General features: G+C 41.2%; 1 protein-coding gene across 1 annotated transcript; it reads left to right on the top strand.

Moving 5' to 3' along the window:
• The first annotated feature begins 939 nt into the window (after positions 1 to 939).
• Positions 940 to 3,064, top strand: LOC149821348 (U-box domain-containing protein 39-like). Its single transcript, XM_089982375.1, has one exon. It carries the CDS (start codon positions 1,369 to 1,371, stop codon positions 2,899 to 2,901), a length of 1,533 nt encoding a protein of 510 aa, XP_089838501.1. The 5' UTR covers positions 940 to 1,368; the 3' UTR covers positions 2,902 to 3,064.
• Positions 3,065 to 21,958: the final 18,894 nt, after the last annotated feature.

Raw genomic sequence — 21,958 nt, 5'->3', positions numbered from 1 at the left:
ATGAGTATTCTTCAATGACGTCAGGACAGACTGTAGGTTGTACTTGGGTAGGCTTCTTCTCCGGGGTTAACATTTAGGTATGAGATTTTCAGATGACGAGGATCTAAGGGATGAGTCCTATTTATAGGTTTTTGGATGTGATATGAGTCATGAGATTTCTAGATTCAGATCCAACCCAAGTGAATCTATGTCTATTCCAAATAGCAGATAAGACCTATCCAAGAGTAGTTCTGCTTGAGATAAAAGTTTTTCTAAGAGGAGTCTTCGTTTGAAAAAATGCATAGGATGGGGTAAGATCTGTTAGGAATAAGATAAGGATAAGTCAAATGTCTTATCCGCACATTCAGTGCAGTGGACAACAAAGAAGTTATGTCGTTTCATAGCAGACGTCATTCCTTTTGTCATCCCCAATAGTTAACGAGTCAAACGGAGATAGAACAAGACTAGATGGCAGAGACACTTTGTTGTTCTCAATACCGGACTACACTCCTACCATATGACAATCCCTAAAATTTAAAGATTTTGTCATATTTTGAGTAGTTTTTATGAGATATTCTTAAAATTCTAAGGGTTATACCTAACTTTTTGGGTTTTTTCCTAAACTAGGGTTTTAAATGACTTGGTTTTGGGGTTTCTCCTTAAGGACGTGAAAAAACACTTTCCAACAATGTTAATATTTGGGCATTTTAGAAAAATTTAGGTATCTACAAAACCTTAAAACCATAACTCAAAATTTATGTCATAAAAATAAAATAAAATCCTTAAATCTTAACAAACATACCTCATAGACATAGGCATGCTAATTGAAAAAAAAAACCCTAAAATTTTAACTAAAATCAAGTGTGAATTCATGAAATCATTTAATGTTGATTGAGAAAAAAATATATATCTGATCCATTTTCCGCCCTACGTCCAAGCATGTTTATTCATCTCTTATATATCATAATATTTACAATTTTGAAAGGCGCATAATTGACGAAGATGAGGGTGATAAGTTGTGGTGGCCGAGCGCCACAATAGACTCATGTGGTGTATATATTACGTATACGAAAGGAGATATATAAAATGAATGCATCCATGGATCCAGATCAAGGACCGGACGCACACCATCACGAGGACCGACCCCAACAATTAAAACCCACATCCGACCCGCTTGCGAAAGGAGAACTGCATTGCGTACTTCCCATAGAAGACGAGGGCATCCCACGTAACTCTCTCACAGCGACCCTTCTTGTGGAAGTCGAGTCCCTCCCCTCGTTGGGGTTATATTGAAAAGTCAACGACGACGCGCATTACACCTCCAAGAAGTTGACGCCCGGCGAGGCCGCGGCCGACATACCCTCTCTCTCTCTCTCTCTGACACCTGCCATGAAGAAGTTCCTGCAGGTGCACCTCTGGCTGTCGTCGACGCCTTCGCCGGCAGCGGTCACGTGGCCGCCGGAATTCCTCTGCCCGATCTCCTCGTTGCCGATGTCCGACCCCGTGATCCTCTCCTCAGGTCAATCGTACGAGCGCAATTGCATCTCCGCTTGGATCGAGTCCGGCCAGAACCACTGCTACCTCACCGACAAGCCCCTCTCGGCAGCCGACCACCCTTCTTCCCTCGTCCCCAACATCTCCCTCCGCTCCGCCATCCAACGGTTCTGCCAGTCCTCCGGCCTCGCCGTTCCTCCTCCGCCGTCAATCCAGGACGCGCGCCTCTTCGTCGCCAACCTCCTCCCCTCCCCTCCCGTGCCCGTCACTCCCGTGCCCGTCACTCCCGCCCCCGCCATCCAGCCACGCGTCTACCACTCTGCCACCACCTTCGGCTCCGAGAACACCCCAATCTTCCCTCTCCCGCTCTCCCCCCGACCCGCCCTCCGCGACGAGCCGGCCTCGGCGGACACCGTGGACGAACTGCCGTCTTGGTTGTCGCAGAGGCTCCGTAGTCCCATCGAGGACGAGCAGGCGGCCGCCGCGCGGGAGCTCCGGCAGCTCACCCGCGCGGAGCCCGGCCGCCGGTCGAGCCTCGCGTCAGACGAGGGCATCCTCTCGGCCTTGCTCGCGCTGACCGCCTCGTCCGATCCGAGGACGCAGAGCGACTCGGTCGCGGCGATCGTCAACCTCTCGCTGGACAAGGAGAACAAGGTCCTGCTGGTCCGCTCCGGGGCGCTCCAGTTCCTGATAGACGCGCTCCGTAGCGGCTGCGGCGAGGCGAGGGGCCACGCCGCTGCAGCGCTTTTCAGCCTCGCCATCGAGGAGGAGAACCGGATCGTCATCACCATCGCCGGCGCGATCTCGCCGCTCCTCCGCCTCCTCGGTTCGTCCGGCGCCGTCGCAGTCGACCGCGCCGCCGCCGAGGACGCCGCCATGGCGCTGTACTACCTCTCCCTCGAGCGCGCCAACAAGGGGAAGATGATCCGGGACGGCGCCGTCCCGATCTTGTTGCAGCGCGCGAGGGGATCGCCGGAGGGAGAGGACGTCGGGAGCATCCGGGGGCCGTGTTTCATGATACTGTACAACCTTGCGGTGGTGGAGGAGGGGCAGAGAGCGCTGCTCGGCTCCGATGCCCTCGCCGTCGTGACGGAGGTCGTCGAGCAGGCGACGGACGCCGCCGGAGCGGTGGAGGAGCAGGCGCTGGCGCTGATGCTGTTGATGATGGGAAGGGGGAACGGGCGGTTCGCGGCCGCCGGCGGGGTCAGGCCCGGTGTCGTCCGGGCGGTGACGAGGCTGGCACAGCACGGGAAGGGGCGGGCCAAGGAGAAGGCCACCGCTCTGCTCATGGTGATGAAGGAGGCCCAGGCCTCTCAGCTCGGCGATGGTGGTGGAAGTGTCGGAGAGTGGCAGATTCCGGCGACTCCGCCGCTGGGGAACCTGACCGGGCTGGGCAGCTTGTCGGGGCCAAAGACAACTGGCTTTTGACTGGAGACTCGGTCCACTCTCTCTCTCCAAATGGATTTGATTTTTTTTTTCTACAAAGCGTGTCCACAAATGGATTTCATATTTATATAATAATTTTGTGGCTTTGCTTCTATTTCTGCTTGTTTGTAGAGAAGAAAATTTTTAATTGATTGAAATTGTGATTTTATTCCGTTTGTTTAGCTTCACGTCGCGAATTCGGTGCCTATTGTCGGCTACCCTCTCATTTCTGTCCCGCTGTCCCATCCCAAAACAATCCTGTTTGATTGCATGGACAGGACTGTATAAAACAGTTATGTCTGAACACCGATGATGGGAGGTGCCCTAGACAAGTAAAGTTTTTGTGGTAGAAGTTCCGCTTCTTTTAAATTTTTATTTTTTAATTCTCCAGGAGGAGGGTTAAAACTAGGGGTGTCAACCAGTCTGAGTTTACTCCCCAACCCAAACCAAACCCTATAGGGTTCGGGTATGGTGATAAATAATAAGACCCGAGTCCAGACCCGAAGGTCTGATTAATACATGGACCCAGGTATAGTTTGTGAAATTGTATACCAGGCCGGGACCCGACCTGAGTTTTGATTAAGACCCACAAATTTTCAATGTAAAAATGATAAAAAATGTGATTTTACCGGGTCTGGTTCATGTAGTTTTTATGAGATCCGGGTATTTTTTTAGTGGACCTGATTAGACCCGACCCAAGTTCTTATTAAGGCCTGCAAATTTTCAATATAAAAATGATAAAAAAAATATGATTTTATCCGGTATAATGGTCCCGTTCATGTAGTTCTTATGGGGTCCGGGTATGGATTTTTACAGTAGACTTACACTCAAGTCGACCCAATACTATGTCTATACCCAAAAATCAAGTCCAAGTCTAGTTTCACGGGAGTCCCGACCATTGACACCCCTAGGTAAAACACCTAAAAGGTGTCCCATTAGACTTGCGGGACAGTACCCCTAGCCATCTGTAAGCATCAGCATAAAAAGTTGCCCTCGTTTTATATAAAGACTTATAATTTCCGAAATTAGGTACGAAACAACTCATGGATACAAGCATTGGTATTGGCCTATGAGAGTGCAAAAGAATTTTGAGCACAATTGGGTCAAAACACACAATTGACACAATTTCAGAAAATTTATTATCAGCTCCTGATATACATTCATTCAGTTCCTGAAAAAACTGATACGTAAATATAAAGCTACCAACATAATAAATTGGTATATTATGTTACCAAAGACATCGGAATTGGAATCAACAAAACTTCATAAAAAATAAACATAACAATGTGCTGTTGTTTTATGTACCCAAATGTTGGTAGAAAGAGGTTTCATGCAAGGTTGTTAAATGCGATGAGGCGAAGCGAGGCGTTGAGCATGTTATGAAGCGAGGCGTAAGCCTCGAGGCGTTGAAGCGTAAGCTTCATGATCAAAATAATAAAATATATAATATTAATAAAATAGCACTGGTAAATGGTTTTTTAATATAAATATACATATATGAGTTTGTTATATACATATATGAGTTTGTTTGATGGTTGATTTAGTAAATATAAGGTTTTTGAAGGACTTGAAAAATAAATAGCACCCAATTTTTTTAAATTATAACCTTGAATTTTTTCCCATCAAAAACGGCCTAAACAAAAAAAAAAATTTAGTGATGCATATAAATATTTTTTTCTTGGACATATCAAATGCATACATGCAATAGAACTATCATGAAACTATAGTTTTTCATCAATGCACTTTTGTGCACATCTCTTACTTATATACAAGTATATGTAAATTTAAGTTAGTTATACTAATGCAAGATTTTTAGTGGTTTACCATCACGCAATTAATCGGGAGATATTAATGCTATTGAAACTTGCATCAAACATTTAGCTGAAATCATAGTGAGGACAATCCAAACAGTGTTATATTTGAAATTATTTTAGATAATTATGTATTCAAAGCAATTCCAGAACGCTTCAGGTACTGAGGGTGCGCCTCAGTACCTTGAGCATGTGCCTCGCCTGTGAGGCGTACGCTTCAAGTACTGAGGCGTACGCCTCTCACAACACTGGTTTCATGGTCCCTTCTAATCTTTAAAATGAGTTTCCATTAAACACAATGCATGTTTCTATAGTTTCTTAATAGTTTGGTGCTCTCATTAATGTTTTCTAGAATAACAGATCAATGTTGTTAAAATCAATTCACCTAGTGAATCAGTTTCCTAGAAAAACCAAAGAATCAAATCGTTTTTTAATTGGAACATTTAAATATTATTTTCATTCAAATTTTCAGAAAAATACAAAAAAAAACAAGCAAAAAAAATGAAAATTAACAAAATAATAGATGCCAATATAGACACTATTCATAACACTACAAGGATACAGGTCAATTGGCGAGATATCTCAGTGCTATTGCCCTATTTCTCGTCACTATACCCCTATAACGACAAGGATTCTTGTTGACAAGTCACCAAAAAAAGTGACTTTTGTTGAGTAATAATGGTGACATTTATAGCTCACCATTAACGGGTGAACCAACACTAGCGACGAATCTCGCCGAAACTGGTTTTATCAATAGCGGTGTGACAATCTTTAACGGTTAAATTGTTTTAACGGCAAGATAGGACATAATGCTGAGATCCATGGCTCGCCACTACAATGGCGAGATCCTTATATCGTTGTCATAGGATATAACGGAGATAATTGACTCACCATTATAAGCTATAACAACAAGATAGGGATCTCGCCATTATAGGTTATAAACATGAAAAAAAAATAATGGATGATACAAAGAGAACAATTAAGCTTCTCATATCAAAGATGATATTTTTAGAGTTGTTAAAAGTAAACTTATCAAGGTCGACTGACCTCAATGAACTCCATGAAAATATATATAACTGATAGCATTCAATCATTGAGAACAAACCTCATGTTAAGTCATTACCTTGACAAAAGCATACAATAAAATCACTTTTCAATTTAAACATTACTAAATGCCAAAACTAATGTAAAAGCCTTTAAACTCAAATTACTAGCAAAACACAAAGTCCTGAACTAATGAATCCTAGGAAAAAATGAGACTGCTGGTAGTATTTTGCTATAAGAAAACAAAAAGCAACACATGCTCACATGAAAAGGATCAGTAAAGTGCACAGCAATAATCCTGAAAATAAAACTTTCAGTGTTTCATAAGGCATTGTAGAATAGATGTACAAATAAGTATCTAAAGAAATAAGTGTTCAACTAAGAATCGTATTTAACTTTAGTCTGGATTTGAGCCTAACCATATCTGGTTTAAACAAAATCATATCACATCCAAGTCTAATGGTGAAGAAGAGACTCGCAACGCCTGTTGCTGTGTAGGTAGTGAGTGAATTTCGTATCACAATGGTAATCCTTGTACAGAGGATCTGAAAAGAGAAGAAAACTAAAAAATTTCATCCCACGATGTAAGAAAATGTGAGCCCTTACAACAAAAAAAAAATACAAAATGAAACAAAACCCAAAAATCAATATAAAACAAGGATTTTACCTCGGCGTTCAAAGGAGACTCCTGCAGTTGAACCTGCAAGGCAAAAAAATGATGCATATCGAGACTCCAAATTCATTGCTATTCACAAATGCAATTAGACCTCTAAACCAAATACACATTTCATGTGGTGAAGGATGTCAAAGAAAATGAAACATGCAAATCATCTCCAGCAACTCTATCAATCTTACCACAAGCAAGCATCACATGTTGGGCGATGCCCTATGAAAACAACAAGACAGGGAGCGTATCTGGATTCGCCATTGTCCGTGTAGGTAGTTCGGCGTTCTCCTCAGCCGGTCGACGCCCACAATGAGCCTAGGCCTAATGTCGACGGTGAGCAGGACCCTGTTCTGCTAAGCCTGAATACAGAACTGAATTTGGGCAGGGGATATGTTACGAACTCTCATCAACTTCGTAACCCCTAACCCTTTATATAATGGAGGAATTGGGCAGTTACGTGAATGTGGTCTCTCCACATTCACGTAACTCCCACCCACTATCTCCATTAATCAGCCACTTACGTGACCCACTAAGAGGGTGTCAAACCGGGTCAGACTGTGGGTTGGACCCGTAACCCAAAATGTCCAACATTCTCCCACTGGACCCATTGACACCAAAAGTGTACTAAATCGAGGTGTATACCGTTATCTCGATTTAATTCTTCATGTGGGTTCACATGCCACTCTTTATCACAAGGATGAATCGTATGAGTCAAGGATATGAACACCCCTTTATGAAATGTCATATTTTCTTGTACTACACTATAATTCACCTTCAGTGCTTAGGCATGTAAAGAAATTATCTATATGAATAGGTTGGTCTCTCACCTATTCTATTGGTCCTTTAATATTGTTATTATGTTATTCTTTCTAACCCATATGAGAGATTCTTTATGCAAAATCAACAATAACTCAAAACCTTAGAGAATCAAAACATAAACACAAATGTGATTACTTAATGTATTGTCATACATCAGAAGGAATCAAAAAGACCCATCCCCTTTACATGTTGGGAATACAATCCCGGTGCTAGCCCTTTAGTAAGGGGATTCGCAGTCATTTCCTTCGTCCCAATTGTATCAATACATACCAGATGATTCTCAGTCCTTTCTTTAACAATAAAATATTTTAACTCCATGTGTCGACACGATGTTGAGCTCTTGTTGTTATTTGAAAAGGACACGACTGCTTCATTATCACAAAAGATCTTTAGTGGTCTCTCAATAGAGTCCACTATACCAAGACCCATAATGAAGTTTCTTATCTAAATGGCCTGTGACGAAGTCTCGTATAGAGCAATAAATTCTGCCTCCATGGTATGAGCAGCAGTGATAGACTGCTTTCCGCTTCTCCATGAGACAACACCATCCGCTAGAAGGAAAATGTATCCAGTAGTGGATTTTCTACTGTCAATACACCCTCCTAAGTCCGCATCAGAGTATCCAACGACCTCTAGGTGATCAGCTTTCCTGTAGATCAACATATAGTCTTTCGTTCCTTGTAAATAGCGCATGATCTTCTTCGCTGCCTTCCAGTGCGCAATGCCTGGATTTGACTGATATCTACCAAGCATTCCCACAGCAAATGCTATATCAGGTCGAGTGCAGGTCTGCGCATACTGTAAACTCCCAACTGCTGAAGCATATGGGATAGCATCCATCTGAGCCTTCGCTATATCTTCCTGAGGACAGTCCTTCAAGCTCAATTTATCCTCTTTCACTATAGGTGCCGAACTAGGAGAACAATTCTCCATCCCATATCTTTTAAAAACCTTAAGGATATAGGATTTCTAAGATAGGCCAAGGACACCCTTAGTTCTGTTACGACGGATCTCGATTCCAAAGACATAAGTGGCCTCACCCATGTCTTTCATATCGAAATAAGAGGAAAGAAAAACTTTTATTTCATGTAAAAGACTCAAATCATTAGTTGCAAGAAGAATATCGTCAATATATAAAACCAAAATTATGAACTTACTCCCACTAGTCTTAATGTAAATACACTGATCAACAATGTTTTCAGTGAATCCAAAGTTCATTATTACCTGATTGAACTTCTTATACCACTGGCGGGAGGCCTGTTTAAGTCCATAAATTAACTTATTCAATTTACAAACTAAGTTATTTGAGTCATCTATACTGAAACCAGAAGGTTGTTGCATGTATACCTCCTCATCCAGATCCCCATTCAGGAAGGCGGTTTTCACATCCATCTGATGCAGCTCTAAATCAAAATGAGCTATGAGGGCCATGATTATTCTTAATGATTCTTTAGTTGAGACAGGAGAAAAAGTCTCATTATAATCAATGCCCTCTATCTGTGTGAAACCTTTTGCAACAAGCCTAGCCTTGTACCTCTCCACATGACCTTTAGAGTCTGTTTTAGTTTTGTAAACCCATTTACAACCAACAGGTCTAACTCCATCAGGTCGAGGTACAAGATCCCACACTTGGTTCTTTGCCATAGAGTCAAGCTCTTCTTTCATGGCATTGATCCAATGTGTTGATCTTTCACTTTCAATGGCTTTTGCAAATGTGAAGGGATCTTCATCAATGTCTATGAAATCATTTGACTCTTGTAAATACACCACATAGTCTGGATGGATAGCAGATTTCCTAATTCTGGTGGACCTCCATACAGGTGCTACAGCTGGTTCAAAATGAGCCTTTGTATCCTGTTGTTGTTGTATATCCTCATCAACAACCGGATCTAGTTGGGATTGATATTCATTGACTGGACTTTCTCTTACATTACTCGAAGGAACAATGATAGAGAAAATCGGGTCATTATCCTCAGCAGGTGTAGAATCTGAATCCTGCATTTCCTCAAAATCAATATTTTGAGATGCATCTATCCCAACAGAACCATTTTCAAGAAATCTTGCTTTATCTGTTTCCACTATCTGTGGTGTATGAGATGGACAATAAAACCTAAAGTCTTTCGATCTTTCTAGATAACCAATGAAGAAACCACTAGTTGTCCTAGGATCAAAAGCTTTTATATGTGGGTTATACAATTTAGCTTCTGCTGGACATCCCCATATGTGCATATATGACAAATAAGGTTTTCTACTTGTCCATAACTCGTAAGGAGTCTTTTGAACAGCCTTCGTAGGAACCTTATTCAAAATATGCACTGCAGTCCTAAGAGCTTCACCCCACAAGGTCAAAGGAAGGTTTGAGTGATTCAATATCGCTCGAACCATTTCTTTAAGCGTATGGTTTCTCCTTTCGGCTAGACTATTCTGATAAGCACTACCAGGCATGGTATATTGAGGTACAATGCCTTCCTCTTTTAGAAACTACGCTAATGGACCTTCCTTTTGTCCCATCTCAGTGAAACGACCATAATATTTGTCACCTCTATCTGACCTGACAACCTTAATAACTTCACTGGTTTGTTTCTCAACTTCTTTCTTGAAGTCCTTAAAAACTTGAAAGACTTCAGATTTTTCAGATAATAAGTAGAGATACATATACCGTGAGTAATCGTCTATAAAGGTGACAAAATACTTTTCACCCGTATAACACGGTGAAAAAGGGCCGCAGACATCCGTATGCACTATTTCTAACTTTCCATTGCTGCGTTTGGCATCTTTCTTGTATGTGTTAGACTGCTTAGCCTTTATGCAGTCAACACATGGCTCTATATTCGTAAAATCAAGGGATCCAAGGATTCCCTCTTTCACGAGTCTTTGGACTCTCTCTTTCGAGATATGTCCTAATCTTTGATGCCAAAGCAAATAGGATTGATCATCCTTTAGACCACGTTTATTGCCAATCATTGTGTTCTCAATGGAGTGAGATTCCTGAATTTGGAGTTTGGTTCTTAATTGATACAAACCATCACACATATATGTAGAACCTATATTCATTGAATTTTTTATAATAATAAGTTTAGATTTTTCAAATTTAAACACAAAATCAAACTTATCAAGTTTTGAGATTGAAATTAGGCTCTAACTATAAGATGGAACATAAAATGTATCGACCAAATCCAACATGAATCCTGACTCCAACACAATTCTGCAGGTCTCAACGCTCTTGACATGTGAACGCATCTTATTTCCTGAGAAGATGCTTCTTTCATGCTCTGTTGGTTCCCTTTTGTTCAGAAATGCCTGCAAAGAGTTGGCAATGTGCACCGTGGCACCATAATCAATCCACCAACTATGCAATGGAACATGAATTAGATTGCACTCATGAGAAACGAATGACTTATTACCTTTATTTTCGAGCTATTTCTTGAACTTCAAACAGTCCACCTTCTTATGCCCTTTCTTTTTGCAGAAGAAACACTTTATAGAAGGACCACCTAACTGGGATTTGGCTTTCGCCTGAGAGTTTGAACTCTCCCCAGTGGCTCTCTTCTGATTCTTCTTTTTGAAGGAGCTTTTCTTTGGCCTCGACCTCTGTTTATCCTTATGAGAGGCCATATGTACACTTGGCACCCTCTCACCCTTCAATCTCTCCTCTTCCTCAACACACTTACTCAAGAGGTCATTAAAAGACCACTCATCATTATGTGTGTTGTAGAAGATTTTAAAGGGTCCATACTCAGTAGGTAACGAGGTTAAGATCAGATGGACTAAAAAGGAGTCAAAGATGGCGAACTTCATGTCATTCAGTTGAGTCGCAATATTCCTCATTTCCAAAATATGCTGTCGAATGTGACTGTCACCAGCATATTTCATAGACACTAATTTGGACATGAGGGTACTGGCCCTTGCCTTATTAGAAGTGACGAATTGAGCCTCAATGGCTCCCAGAAATTCCTTCACAGTCTTACAGTGAGGAATTGCGCCTCGAATGTTCTTAGCCACCCGAGATTGCAAAAGCAACAGGCTAAGTCTGTTTGAGCGCTCCCACTTCTCAGAGGCAGCCTTTTGATCGGCTGTGCTCTGCTCATTAAGAGTGGGAGGTTCGTCAATTCTAAGAGCCAGATCTAAATCCATATAGCCCAAAGTGAATAACACAATTTCTTTCCAATCAGAAAAATTCGATCCGTCTAAGATAGGGATACTACTAGAACCATCGATATGGAAGGAACCTGATAAATCATGGAACAGAAAGACATTACTATTATTGCTCAGACGAGACTCGTGTTGAAAAGGTAAAAGTGAGACCCTTTATTTTCACCTTTTTTTAGACAATCATAGTTGAGCCATTATTGTTTCACTTTGGTGAAAACGATAATACTCATAATTGCTTCGTCTCTTCAATTCCCAAGGAATTGACTACAGTTGGTGAAACTAGTAGATCATGAATCCAGAGGCAATTCAGCACTGTACCTTTGGGTACGAACATGCTTCATGGGTTGGAATGCACATCTACTATCACACCCTGTATAAATTTTGGAACACAACGACCTGCCTTTGGGTAGAATCAATGTTTCATAAATTCATACACAATCATAATTACGAATCTTAATACAGTTCAAAGAATCCTTAATTAACACGACTCAGATCACTTTGGTGATTACTTGAATCGGTTAATCAAAATCTTTTACCGAAAAACCTATTCGTATTATGGAGCACACCCATGCATACATTTTAATGCATGTATATTCATGGCATAATATCAGTTCATACTTCAATAAAAAATGCATAAACTAATTGTCATAAATTTAGTCATAATTCATGCTTAAAATCATCATGCATAACTTAACCAACGCTAAATACATGAATTAACATGCATAAGTCATGCATTATTCAAAATAAATACTTTATAAAGCATGAAAAATAACAAAAGCATGCTCATATGGGTAAAACCCAAGGACCACAAGTAGGAACCGGTCTAAAAATACTATGAACCGGTCTGAAACCGCCCCGAACCGGTCATCTAAGGGTCGGAACCGGTTCTGAACCTTATAAACTGATACTTAATATGAACAAAAAGTTCATAAAACCCTATAACCGTATGCCAAAATCCCTGTAATTCTTTATATTTATGAAAACATGGTCTCTGCATCTCGGAACCGGTGAGAAACTGAAAAGAACCGGTCAAAAATGGCTCTGATTCGGTTCCGGAAGGGGTCGGATCAGGTTCCTGATCCGATTCAGTCTCAATAGTGTTTGGATCCTGTTTTTATGGATCCAACCCAGTTTTAAATGGGATCCGGGTCTGACCCGACCCATACTTAATACGGATCATACCCGGCCCGAACAGAACCCGGGTTAGACCCGATCTGAAACAGGCCCGGGTCGGACCCGGTCCAAAACAGACCCGGGTCGGACCCGGTCCAAAACGAATATCAGGTTCGACCCGGTCCTAAATGGACCCGGGTATGACCCGGTCCTTCATGGACCCGGTCCAACATGGACCCGGGTATGACCCGGTCCAAACCGGACCCGGGTAAGACCCGGTCCTTCATGGACCCGGGTTTGACCCGGTCCGAAATGGACCCCGGGTACGACCCGGTCCTTCATGGACCCGGGTCGACCCGGTCCGAAACGGACCCCGGTCCTTAATGGGTCCGGATCGGACCCGATTTGGTCTCTTTTTTTCTTTTTTTTAAAACCTAAACAGAAACCCGATGGTTTCTGTTTCAGTTTTAGGGAAACCGAAAAGGGGGTTTTCCCCCTTGTTCGGTTCCACGGCGACTCATGTCGCCGTAATGGCGACTGGCGCACGATGGCCGGCGACCTGCGTCACCCCACGGTGACGCCGGTCCGGCGACAGTCTCCCTTTTCAGACGACGTCGCCCCACGGCGACGATGGTGACTGCGTCGTCCGATGCCTGAAGAAACAGAGGAGATATAAAGGCACGGCTGGAGCAGCAGCGCCGGCAAGATTGCCGGCGACCGCCGGTCAATCTATCCGGCATATCGCCCCACGACGATGTTTCAATCCGGTGACAGCTCCGTAAAAAACCCACCCCCTTTTCGGCGACAGGTAAGGGTTTAAATTTTTTTTTTTTATTGTCGCCGCCTGTTTAGCGGTCACTCCGGCGATAAGGTGGGGTATGTCTGGGCGTCGGCAAGACCGCCTCTGATTCCTTTGCTGCTTTTCGACAAAAGCCCTCTTCCCGTTAACTGAAATGGAAAACAGAGAGAAAAGGGGGTTTTTCAAACCCTTTTCGACATCTGCCGGTTACATAATCAGGCGACGGCTCCAGCGTTGATCCCGGCGATGGCAAAAACCTCCCTGCAGCCCAACGGCCACAGGTTTTGCCTGAACCGGGAATTGATGTCGCCCTTTTCGGTGACAATAGCCGGTGAAGACTGTCGCCCCACGGCGACAATCTGTAGCTTATCGGTGGTTGTCGCCTCACGACGACTCCACCGACGCCAAAACGTTGAAAACGGCCTACGCAGCCACACGCAGCGGAAATGCGTGGTAGTTGTGGGCCCATAACCCAATGTTGGGCGATGCCCTGTGAAAACAACAAGACAGGGAGCGTACCTGGATTCGCCATTGTCCGTGTAGGTAGTTTGGCGTTCTCCTCAGCCGGTCGACGCCCACAATGAGCCCAGGCCTAATGTCGACGGTGAGCAGGACCCTGTTCTGCTAAGCCTGAATGCAGAACTGAATTTGGGAAGGGGATATGTTACGAACTCTCATCAACTTTGTAACCCCTAACCCTTTATATAATGGAGGAATTGGGCAGTTACGTGAATGTGGTCTCTCCACATTCACGTAACTCCCACCCACTATCTCCATTAATCAGCCACTTACGTGACCCACTAAAAGGGTGTCAAACCGGGTCAGACTGTGGGTTGGACCCGTAACCCAAAATGTCCAACATCACATCCTTAAGCATCAACAAAAAATTGCAATTTGGACTATTCACATTTCACCTGATTCCGTTCCTCGCATCCTCTTCGATTGTCAAGAAAACAAAGGAACACATTTTTCCAGAGTTCCTTAACAAATCAATCAGGCTTCTTGATCCTTTGAATCCACAAAAATTCTAACAATTTTTTATGCATTCTCTTCAATTAAACACATAAAAAAAGAAAATTTTTTCTGGGGTTCCACAACACAATCAGTTAAGCTTCTTCATCACCTTAATCTGCAATAATGCTAAAGATTTTTTTAACACAATTTATTAAATTGCAAAAAGAGTGAAACTGAAAAAGCATTGATCAAATCACAAGACGAACACATAAAAATCAAAAGAAAGGAAGAAATTTCATAATTGACCTAAAAATGAACACAAAGGCATGCAACAGACTCAACTGAGAGGTGGAATTAGGGTTAGGGTTAGGTTTGGGGAGGAGAAGGTGCATCGAAGGAGAGTGGGAGCTGACATTGAGGGTGAGAGGCCTCTTGTGAGGCGATTAGGGTTAGGGTTAGGTCTGAGATCGCATAGAGAGAGAACAAAAAATATATAAAGGGTCTGTCGGGCCTTAATGTACGTTTTTAACAATACTTTATAATGGCCACATAATTTTCGTCATTATATACTAAAAACCTATAACGGTGATAGCCAGATCTCACTGTTATATATTGTCGTTAAAGACCAACAACGAAGATACATATTGCTTCAAGGCGAGGCATGCTTTTTGCGCCTTGAAACATGTTTTTAACCGTACTGACATTACTTTATAATGGCAACGTAATTGTCAATGTTATAAAATAAAACTTACGACGATGAGATGTGTGCAAGGACATGGCATTCCAGGGGATATTCAGCTCACCGTTATTGATGATGCTGATAGCAGCAAGATTTATGAACTTAGTAAAGTAATAGCGGAGAGATTCATGGCTTGTCGTGACTAATGAAGCTAATAGCATGAACAAAAATCTTGCCATTATTGCTTTATCAATAACGGCAAGATTTTTTTTCCCTGGAAAAGAGTGCAGCTATTGATCCTCATCCTTGTAGTGTAAAGATGATATTTTAAAAGAATATTCTTAAACTAGCTAGCATCACAACCCATTAAATAAAACACGTTAAGCTTTACACATGATAATATATATATATATATATATATATATATATATATATATATATATATATATATATATATATATATATATATATATATATATATATATATTAATCAGAACCGGTTTAATGAGAAATCAATTGAGTTTGCTCGATTCAGACAATTCGGGACAAAATGGGTTGATTTTGGAGGGGAGGGGTCGCCCTGCCATTCGATTAGAATCACCAATTTTGACAACATTGATATAGATATCTAGCACAATCTGTGTTAAGCTGCATAATGTACTAATGCAGTCCATGGAAATTTCCATGGACAATTCTTCCTTGAAGAAGCACCTCAAACATACGGGAGACGGGACGATCAGCTTTGACGATCAAAAAGTAAAGCAACCACGTACAGGTTGTGGGGTAGGGTAGCTCGAACATGAGGTGCTTATAAAACCCAAAATTCACAATCAATTAATGATGTCCTTCCGATTATACAAACTTATGGGTGTATTTCTTTTGGTTTTTTTATGATCCAAGGGGTACCACCCGTGAGTTTTGAACCTGTGAGGCCCGGTCAACTTGGTAACATTTACAAATTGCAGTCCTTGTGGTTTCTTATGGGTGTATTTGGAGTTAATAGAAAAGATAGAAAGAGACTTTGGAGATTAAAAAGCCTTGAATGACTTCAAGAAGGGAGCAGAGAGCAGCCAAGACTTATTTTGCAAAACAAGAAATAGATAATTAAATGTCATTTTCCAACAGCTGGATGAGAGAGAGAGGCCCCATTCTGCATATAGGATCATTCTCACCCATTGATTTTTCTAGTTTTCTAGTTATTGGTCGTACTTGTGCCTGAGAAAATTGGCTGGAAAGACCTTTTTGGCGGGAACAACAATTTTCACCATTTCCAAACTTAAGAATCATTTATATAGAATTTTTTTCCCAAACACATGGATTTCCCTCTTTCATCTAACCCCATCAATCAACCAACTTGTGACTATTCTTCTGGTTCCTATGAAATTGGCACGATGGTGCCCACAAGAGCTTAGGCCTTCTCAATTGGGGGCAAATGTGTTTTTGTTGAATTTGGACTGGACCGGATCAAACCTGGATGTGACCCATATTAACATGGGCACGTCAAGGAACATATATGGCTGTGGCTCTTGGGTTTTGGAGGTTACAATGAAGTCTCATAATTGTTCATTCATGCCCATTAGGGACCTCCACTAGTACCCATTATGGACCTCCACCAAGTCTCCCTACAAATAAGAGAGATCCATGATAGCTTGATGAGGCCTACCATGAGGGCATAGGGACCTCCAACCGCATCCACTGAAGCATCATTCAGATCGTCCAAGTTCACATCAGGTAAGTGGCTCTTCTACGATCCATTTTATGCTAACATTGAGTTATGGGCCCACTGTGCATTTTTGAGGTGTGAGTGTGCCAGCGATGCTTCCCAAAATTTTTTGTTGGCATTATTCTCTCTCGTCGAACTTCTGTTTGGTTTCGGGATGTCAAACGATGATGGAAGAAGCATTGACAAGCGACCCACCACCTATCACAGTTGTTTCAGCCAACCATTCAATTGATTGTTTGTTGATGACTACTGAGGCGGCCTTTATTGTACATCCTTAAATTTTGGACATATCCAATGGAGGATCGACGATCTGCCAGTGAATCTGAGTTCATTGACGTGTGAGGATCTTTTTTTATTTATGTGAGCATCATCAGAGTTGTGTGGAGGGATTCTGGTGTGTTTTCCGATGGCCATACAGAATTTTGACAGAAATCTCTCCTTGCATAGTTTAGCTCTTTGATTTATGTTTTTCGATGAACCCATATAGAAGTCAATAATGACATCAAAACAAAAGTTGTTCGTAATTAAATTCTGAGCAACTCTTGTTCAGACCTCGTTGGCATTTAAGATTTCCTGCAGATTGTATTTTGGGAAGAGCATTCTCAGACCCTTTGGTGCATCCAGGTGGATCAAATCTACACTCGACCCGAAAAGACCCGGTACAGACCCAGACTCATTCGAGGGATCAGTGGATCGGGTTCGCACTCGATTCAATGTGATCCGGTCTGGGACCTGAACCCGTTAGGGGTTTCGAGTGAACCAAATCCATGACCGACCAGGTCAGACCCGGTCCATAACCCAGACTCGTTATGGGTTCCAAGTGGATCGGGTCTGAGTCCGACCATGTTGGTTTTGATCCAGGACTCGAACACGTTGTGGGCTTTGGGCGGATCAAGTCTGAGTTCGACCAGGTCGAACTCGATCTAGAACTCAGATCTGTTATGGGTTTCGGTAGACCGGGTCTGAGTCTGACCCAGTCGAACCCATTCTAAGACCTGAACCAGTTGAGAAACCTGATCGAGCCTAGGACCTAGACCCATTGAGGTTTCAGTTGGACTAGGACTGAGTCTGACCTTGTCAAACCCAGTCCGGGACCCGAACCCATTGGGGTTCCAGGTGGACTAGGTCTTGTCCCGACCTGTTGAGACCCAGTTTAGGACTCATTACTATCCCTAGGTGGATTGAGTCAATAACCATGGGTCAGATCAAATCCAGAACCAGACCATTTAACCCATTAAGGACAAAACCGGTTCAGGAACCGATATGGTCCATTTGGGATCATTTTAGGGGTTCTTGAGACCAGTTTTGGGGTTTCTGAAACCAGTTCAGACATTTTGGAATTGATTCAGGCATCTTGAAATCAGTTTAGTGGTTTCTAAGACTGATTTATACATTATGGGATCAGTTCTGGCTTTTCAGAGACCGGTTCAATGGTTTACCGATGGAATTGGGCCTCCTATGACTGGTTCAGGGGTTTTCTTAATCGATTTAGTGGTTTTCTAGACCGACTCAGGGTTTTGTGATTGGTTCAAGGCTTTTTATTACTATTTTAGGGTCTTTAAGGATCCATTTAGGTTATTTTAAGATCTCAATCTCGAATATAACTCGTAAATGCATGTCTTTGTCATTGATCTCATACTTTTTGGCAACATTAACCTGATATAAGGTGTATTTCATGTTTTTTTTAGTTATCCATGATTATTTAAGCATGCGATTATGAATTTATGCACTTTTTTTGTATTATGACATGCTTTTTATGAACTTACGATGAAAGATTTTGATAAATTCACTCTGGTTATCATCAAAGTGATCCGAGTTTTGTTGATTGAGGGTTTCTTGGACTGTGTTGAGATTGAAATTATTTTTTGTATTTCTTTTCAATTTCATGTTCATTTTTAGATATTCTTAGATAATCTAGTGTAGCTTTGGCTTCGAGTATGAAATCTGTAGGTTTCAGTAACAATCTTCCTAATTCACTACATCCCCCTCAGATTTAAGATTCGACTGATTCAAACACACCCTTTTTTTTTTTTTGAAAGAAGATTCAAACACACCCTTAGATGGTGTATCCCTAATCTGACATCCTCCCTTCTCCGTCAAAGTAAGGTTGTCAACGGGTCAAACCCTATAGGGTCTGGATATGGTGATAAATAAGAAGACTCGATTAAGACCCGGGTCCAGACCCAAAGGTCCAATTAATAGATAGACCCAGTGTAGTTTGTGAAATTTTATACCAGACCCAGGCCTGACCCAAGTTCCAATTAAGACCCATAAATTTTCAATATAAAAATGATAAAAAATAATGTTTTATCGGGTATGGCCCTGCTCAGGTTCATGTAGTTCTTATCATGACCGAGTATGGTTCTTTTTATGGTGGAACCGATTAGATATGGATCCAAATCCAGATCCGATACCATACCTGAAAATCGGGGCTAGGTCTGGTTCCACCTGCGTCCAAACCAAACCCGACCCATTGACACCCCTACACCCCTAGGTCGAATGCACCTGAAGGTAACACCCATTAATTAAATAGTGTTTAAGAAGGGTCATTGAGAGCTTAAGTGATGGTAGTGGTTTGGATACGGCTAAAAGTTAATTTCTTAGCCATTGATTTTTAAAGTGCTTCATAAGCCTGCCTACGTTATAATCAAATGATTCAAAAGTTGATTCTTACTAAACAAACAATGTAGTGCACTTGTATAGATCATATTCTTAAAAAGAACAACAATATATATATATATATATATATATATATATATATATATATATTATGTGCTTCACTGAGAAAGATGTATTGAAAATTCCTCAATTTGATTATTGACGCAATGAAGCTAAGTTAGCTGACAGATGCAACCCTGCTCCACCTTAAATACGGAAGGGTTTTTTTTAGCAGTCTGGCGTCCCTAGTATTACATAATGCACAATAAGTTGTCATTATAGGCACACTACGTAGCAATAGAATAAACGACAAGCATTCCTCCACAAATTTAATATGCACTATGAAAAAAAATCATACTGCATATTAAATTTGAGGAATTCCATTTTGTTATTCAATTATTTATTGCATTATTTGCCTAATTTTCAATAGTTCGAAAGCAATGTCACAGTGGCATTAATTGCATTTAGAGAGTCGTATTATGACAATTATACAACCATACCATTTGGGGTTCGAACTTGCAACATCCCAACACAAGGTGACGTGCACTACCTGCTCCTGCTAGACAAGTGTTATTTGTTGGCGATTTCTGTAAAATAAACATAGAAAGTGTACCTGTATTTGTCATAGAGCGCATGCAGGGTATTCAACGTTCTTCTCACCCGGTCGACACCTACGATGAGCCCAGGCCTTAGGTCGACGGTGAGCAGGACCCTGAACCCAATAAACTTGACGTGGGCTAGGCTAAGGATATGCAATGTCTCTCATCATACATTGCACAACCACCTCTTTATATAGTGGAGGTAAGGGAGGTGGTTCAGTGAATGTGGACACTCCACATTCGTGTAACCTCCTCCACTAAGCATTAATTGTCCTCCATTATGCATCCAACTACTCTACAATGCTTTTAATGTCAAACCGGGTCACCCAATGGGTTGGACCCGATCCATATGTTCAACATTCTCCCACTTGACCCATTGACACTAAAAGTGCACTAAATCGATGTTTATACCGTTATCTCGATTTAGTTTTTCATGTGGGTTCACATGCTATCCTTTATCATAAAGATGAATCATATGAGTCATGTAGATGAACACTCCTTTATGAAATGTCATATTTTCATGTACTACACTATAATTCACTTTTAGTGCTTAAGCATGTTGAAATTACCTTTATAAATAGGTTGGCCTCTTACCTATTCTATTGGTCCTTTAATATTGTTAGTCTGCTATTCTTTCTAACCCATATGAGAGATCCTTTATGCAAAATCAACAATATAGAAAGTCATAGAGAATCAAATACATATACACAAAATGTGATTATTTAATATATTGTCATACATCAGAAGGAATAAAAAAGACTCATTCCCTTTACATGTTGAGAATACAATCCCAGTGCTAGCCCTTTAGTAAGGAGATCCGCAATCATTTTCTTCGTCTCAATTGTATCAATATATATCAAATGATTCTCAATCCTTTCTATAACAACAAAATATTTTAACTCCATGTGTCAACACGATGTTGAGTTCTTGTTATTCGAAAAAGACACAACTACTTCATTAACACAAAAGATCTTTAGTGGTCTCTCAATAGAGTCTATAATACCAAGACCTATAATGAAGTTTCTTATCCAAATAGCCTATGACGAAGTTTCGTATAGAGCCATAAATTCTGCCTTCATATTATGAGCAACAGTGATAGATTGTTTTCCACTTCTTCATGAGACAACACCACCCACTAGTAGAAAAATGTATCCAATAGTGAATTTTCTACTGTCAGCACACCCTCTTAAGTCCGCATCAGAGTATCCAACGACCTCTAGGTGATCAACTTTCTTGTAGGTCAACATATAATCTTTTATTCCTTGTAAATAGCGCATGACCTTCTTTGCTGCATATATATATATATATATTTATATTTATATATATATATATATATATAGAGAGAGAGAGAGAGAGAGAGACACGTGTGTGCCAGCTCAAACACTTTCTTTTGTATCATATTTCCTAATAATTGCAAGCTTTATCTACCCAACGTGACCTCATATGTACTTGCATAATTTATTTATTAAAATTTATACATCCGATCAAGTGTTTTTCAAGGTAAAGACAGGTATTTTTAATCATGAAAATTGGTAAATCGTAGATCCCTATTTTTTAAGGTCTTAAAGTTCCTACTTATGTGACAATGATGACTGATCCAAACCCGACCACTAATAGTTTTTTTATATCCATGCGGCTTGATCCCTAAAAGTGAAAAAAATAGAGAGAAAATGTTGAGAAACTGGTGGGATTCGATTATTACTGAAAATAGCTGTTAGGATCTGGATATGGTATAGGTTTTCTTTATCTACATCCTAACCTGAATTTGGATCTGACTAGTAGAGATGCACTTGAACCCAGCTTGGCATGTACAAGCTCGGCTTGCCTAAATACGACTTTTATAAGCTCAACTTAAGATCTGCCCAAACCTGAACCACTTGTGTTCAGGTTCAACTCGCCCTTTAAGCTTGTTTTGAGCTTAACAAACTGAGCATGCTTGGGCTTGGCCCGGGTTCGATCTATACAAAGCATCTCAAGCCTAGCTTGGTCTCTATTATGAAGCATCTTTCTCTCTCCAAAAGGGGAAGAAGAAAAAACCATCC

The sequence above is a fragment of the Nuphar pumila genome, chromosome 12 (genome assembly GCF_984573655.1).
Source record: "Nuphar pumila chromosome 12, dmNupPumi1.hap1.1, whole genome shotgun sequence".
NCBI lineage: Eukaryota > Viridiplantae > Streptophyta > Magnoliopsida > Nymphaeales > Nymphaeaceae > Nuphar > Nuphar pumila.
This window is presented reverse-complemented; position numbering and strand designations above follow the sequence as displayed.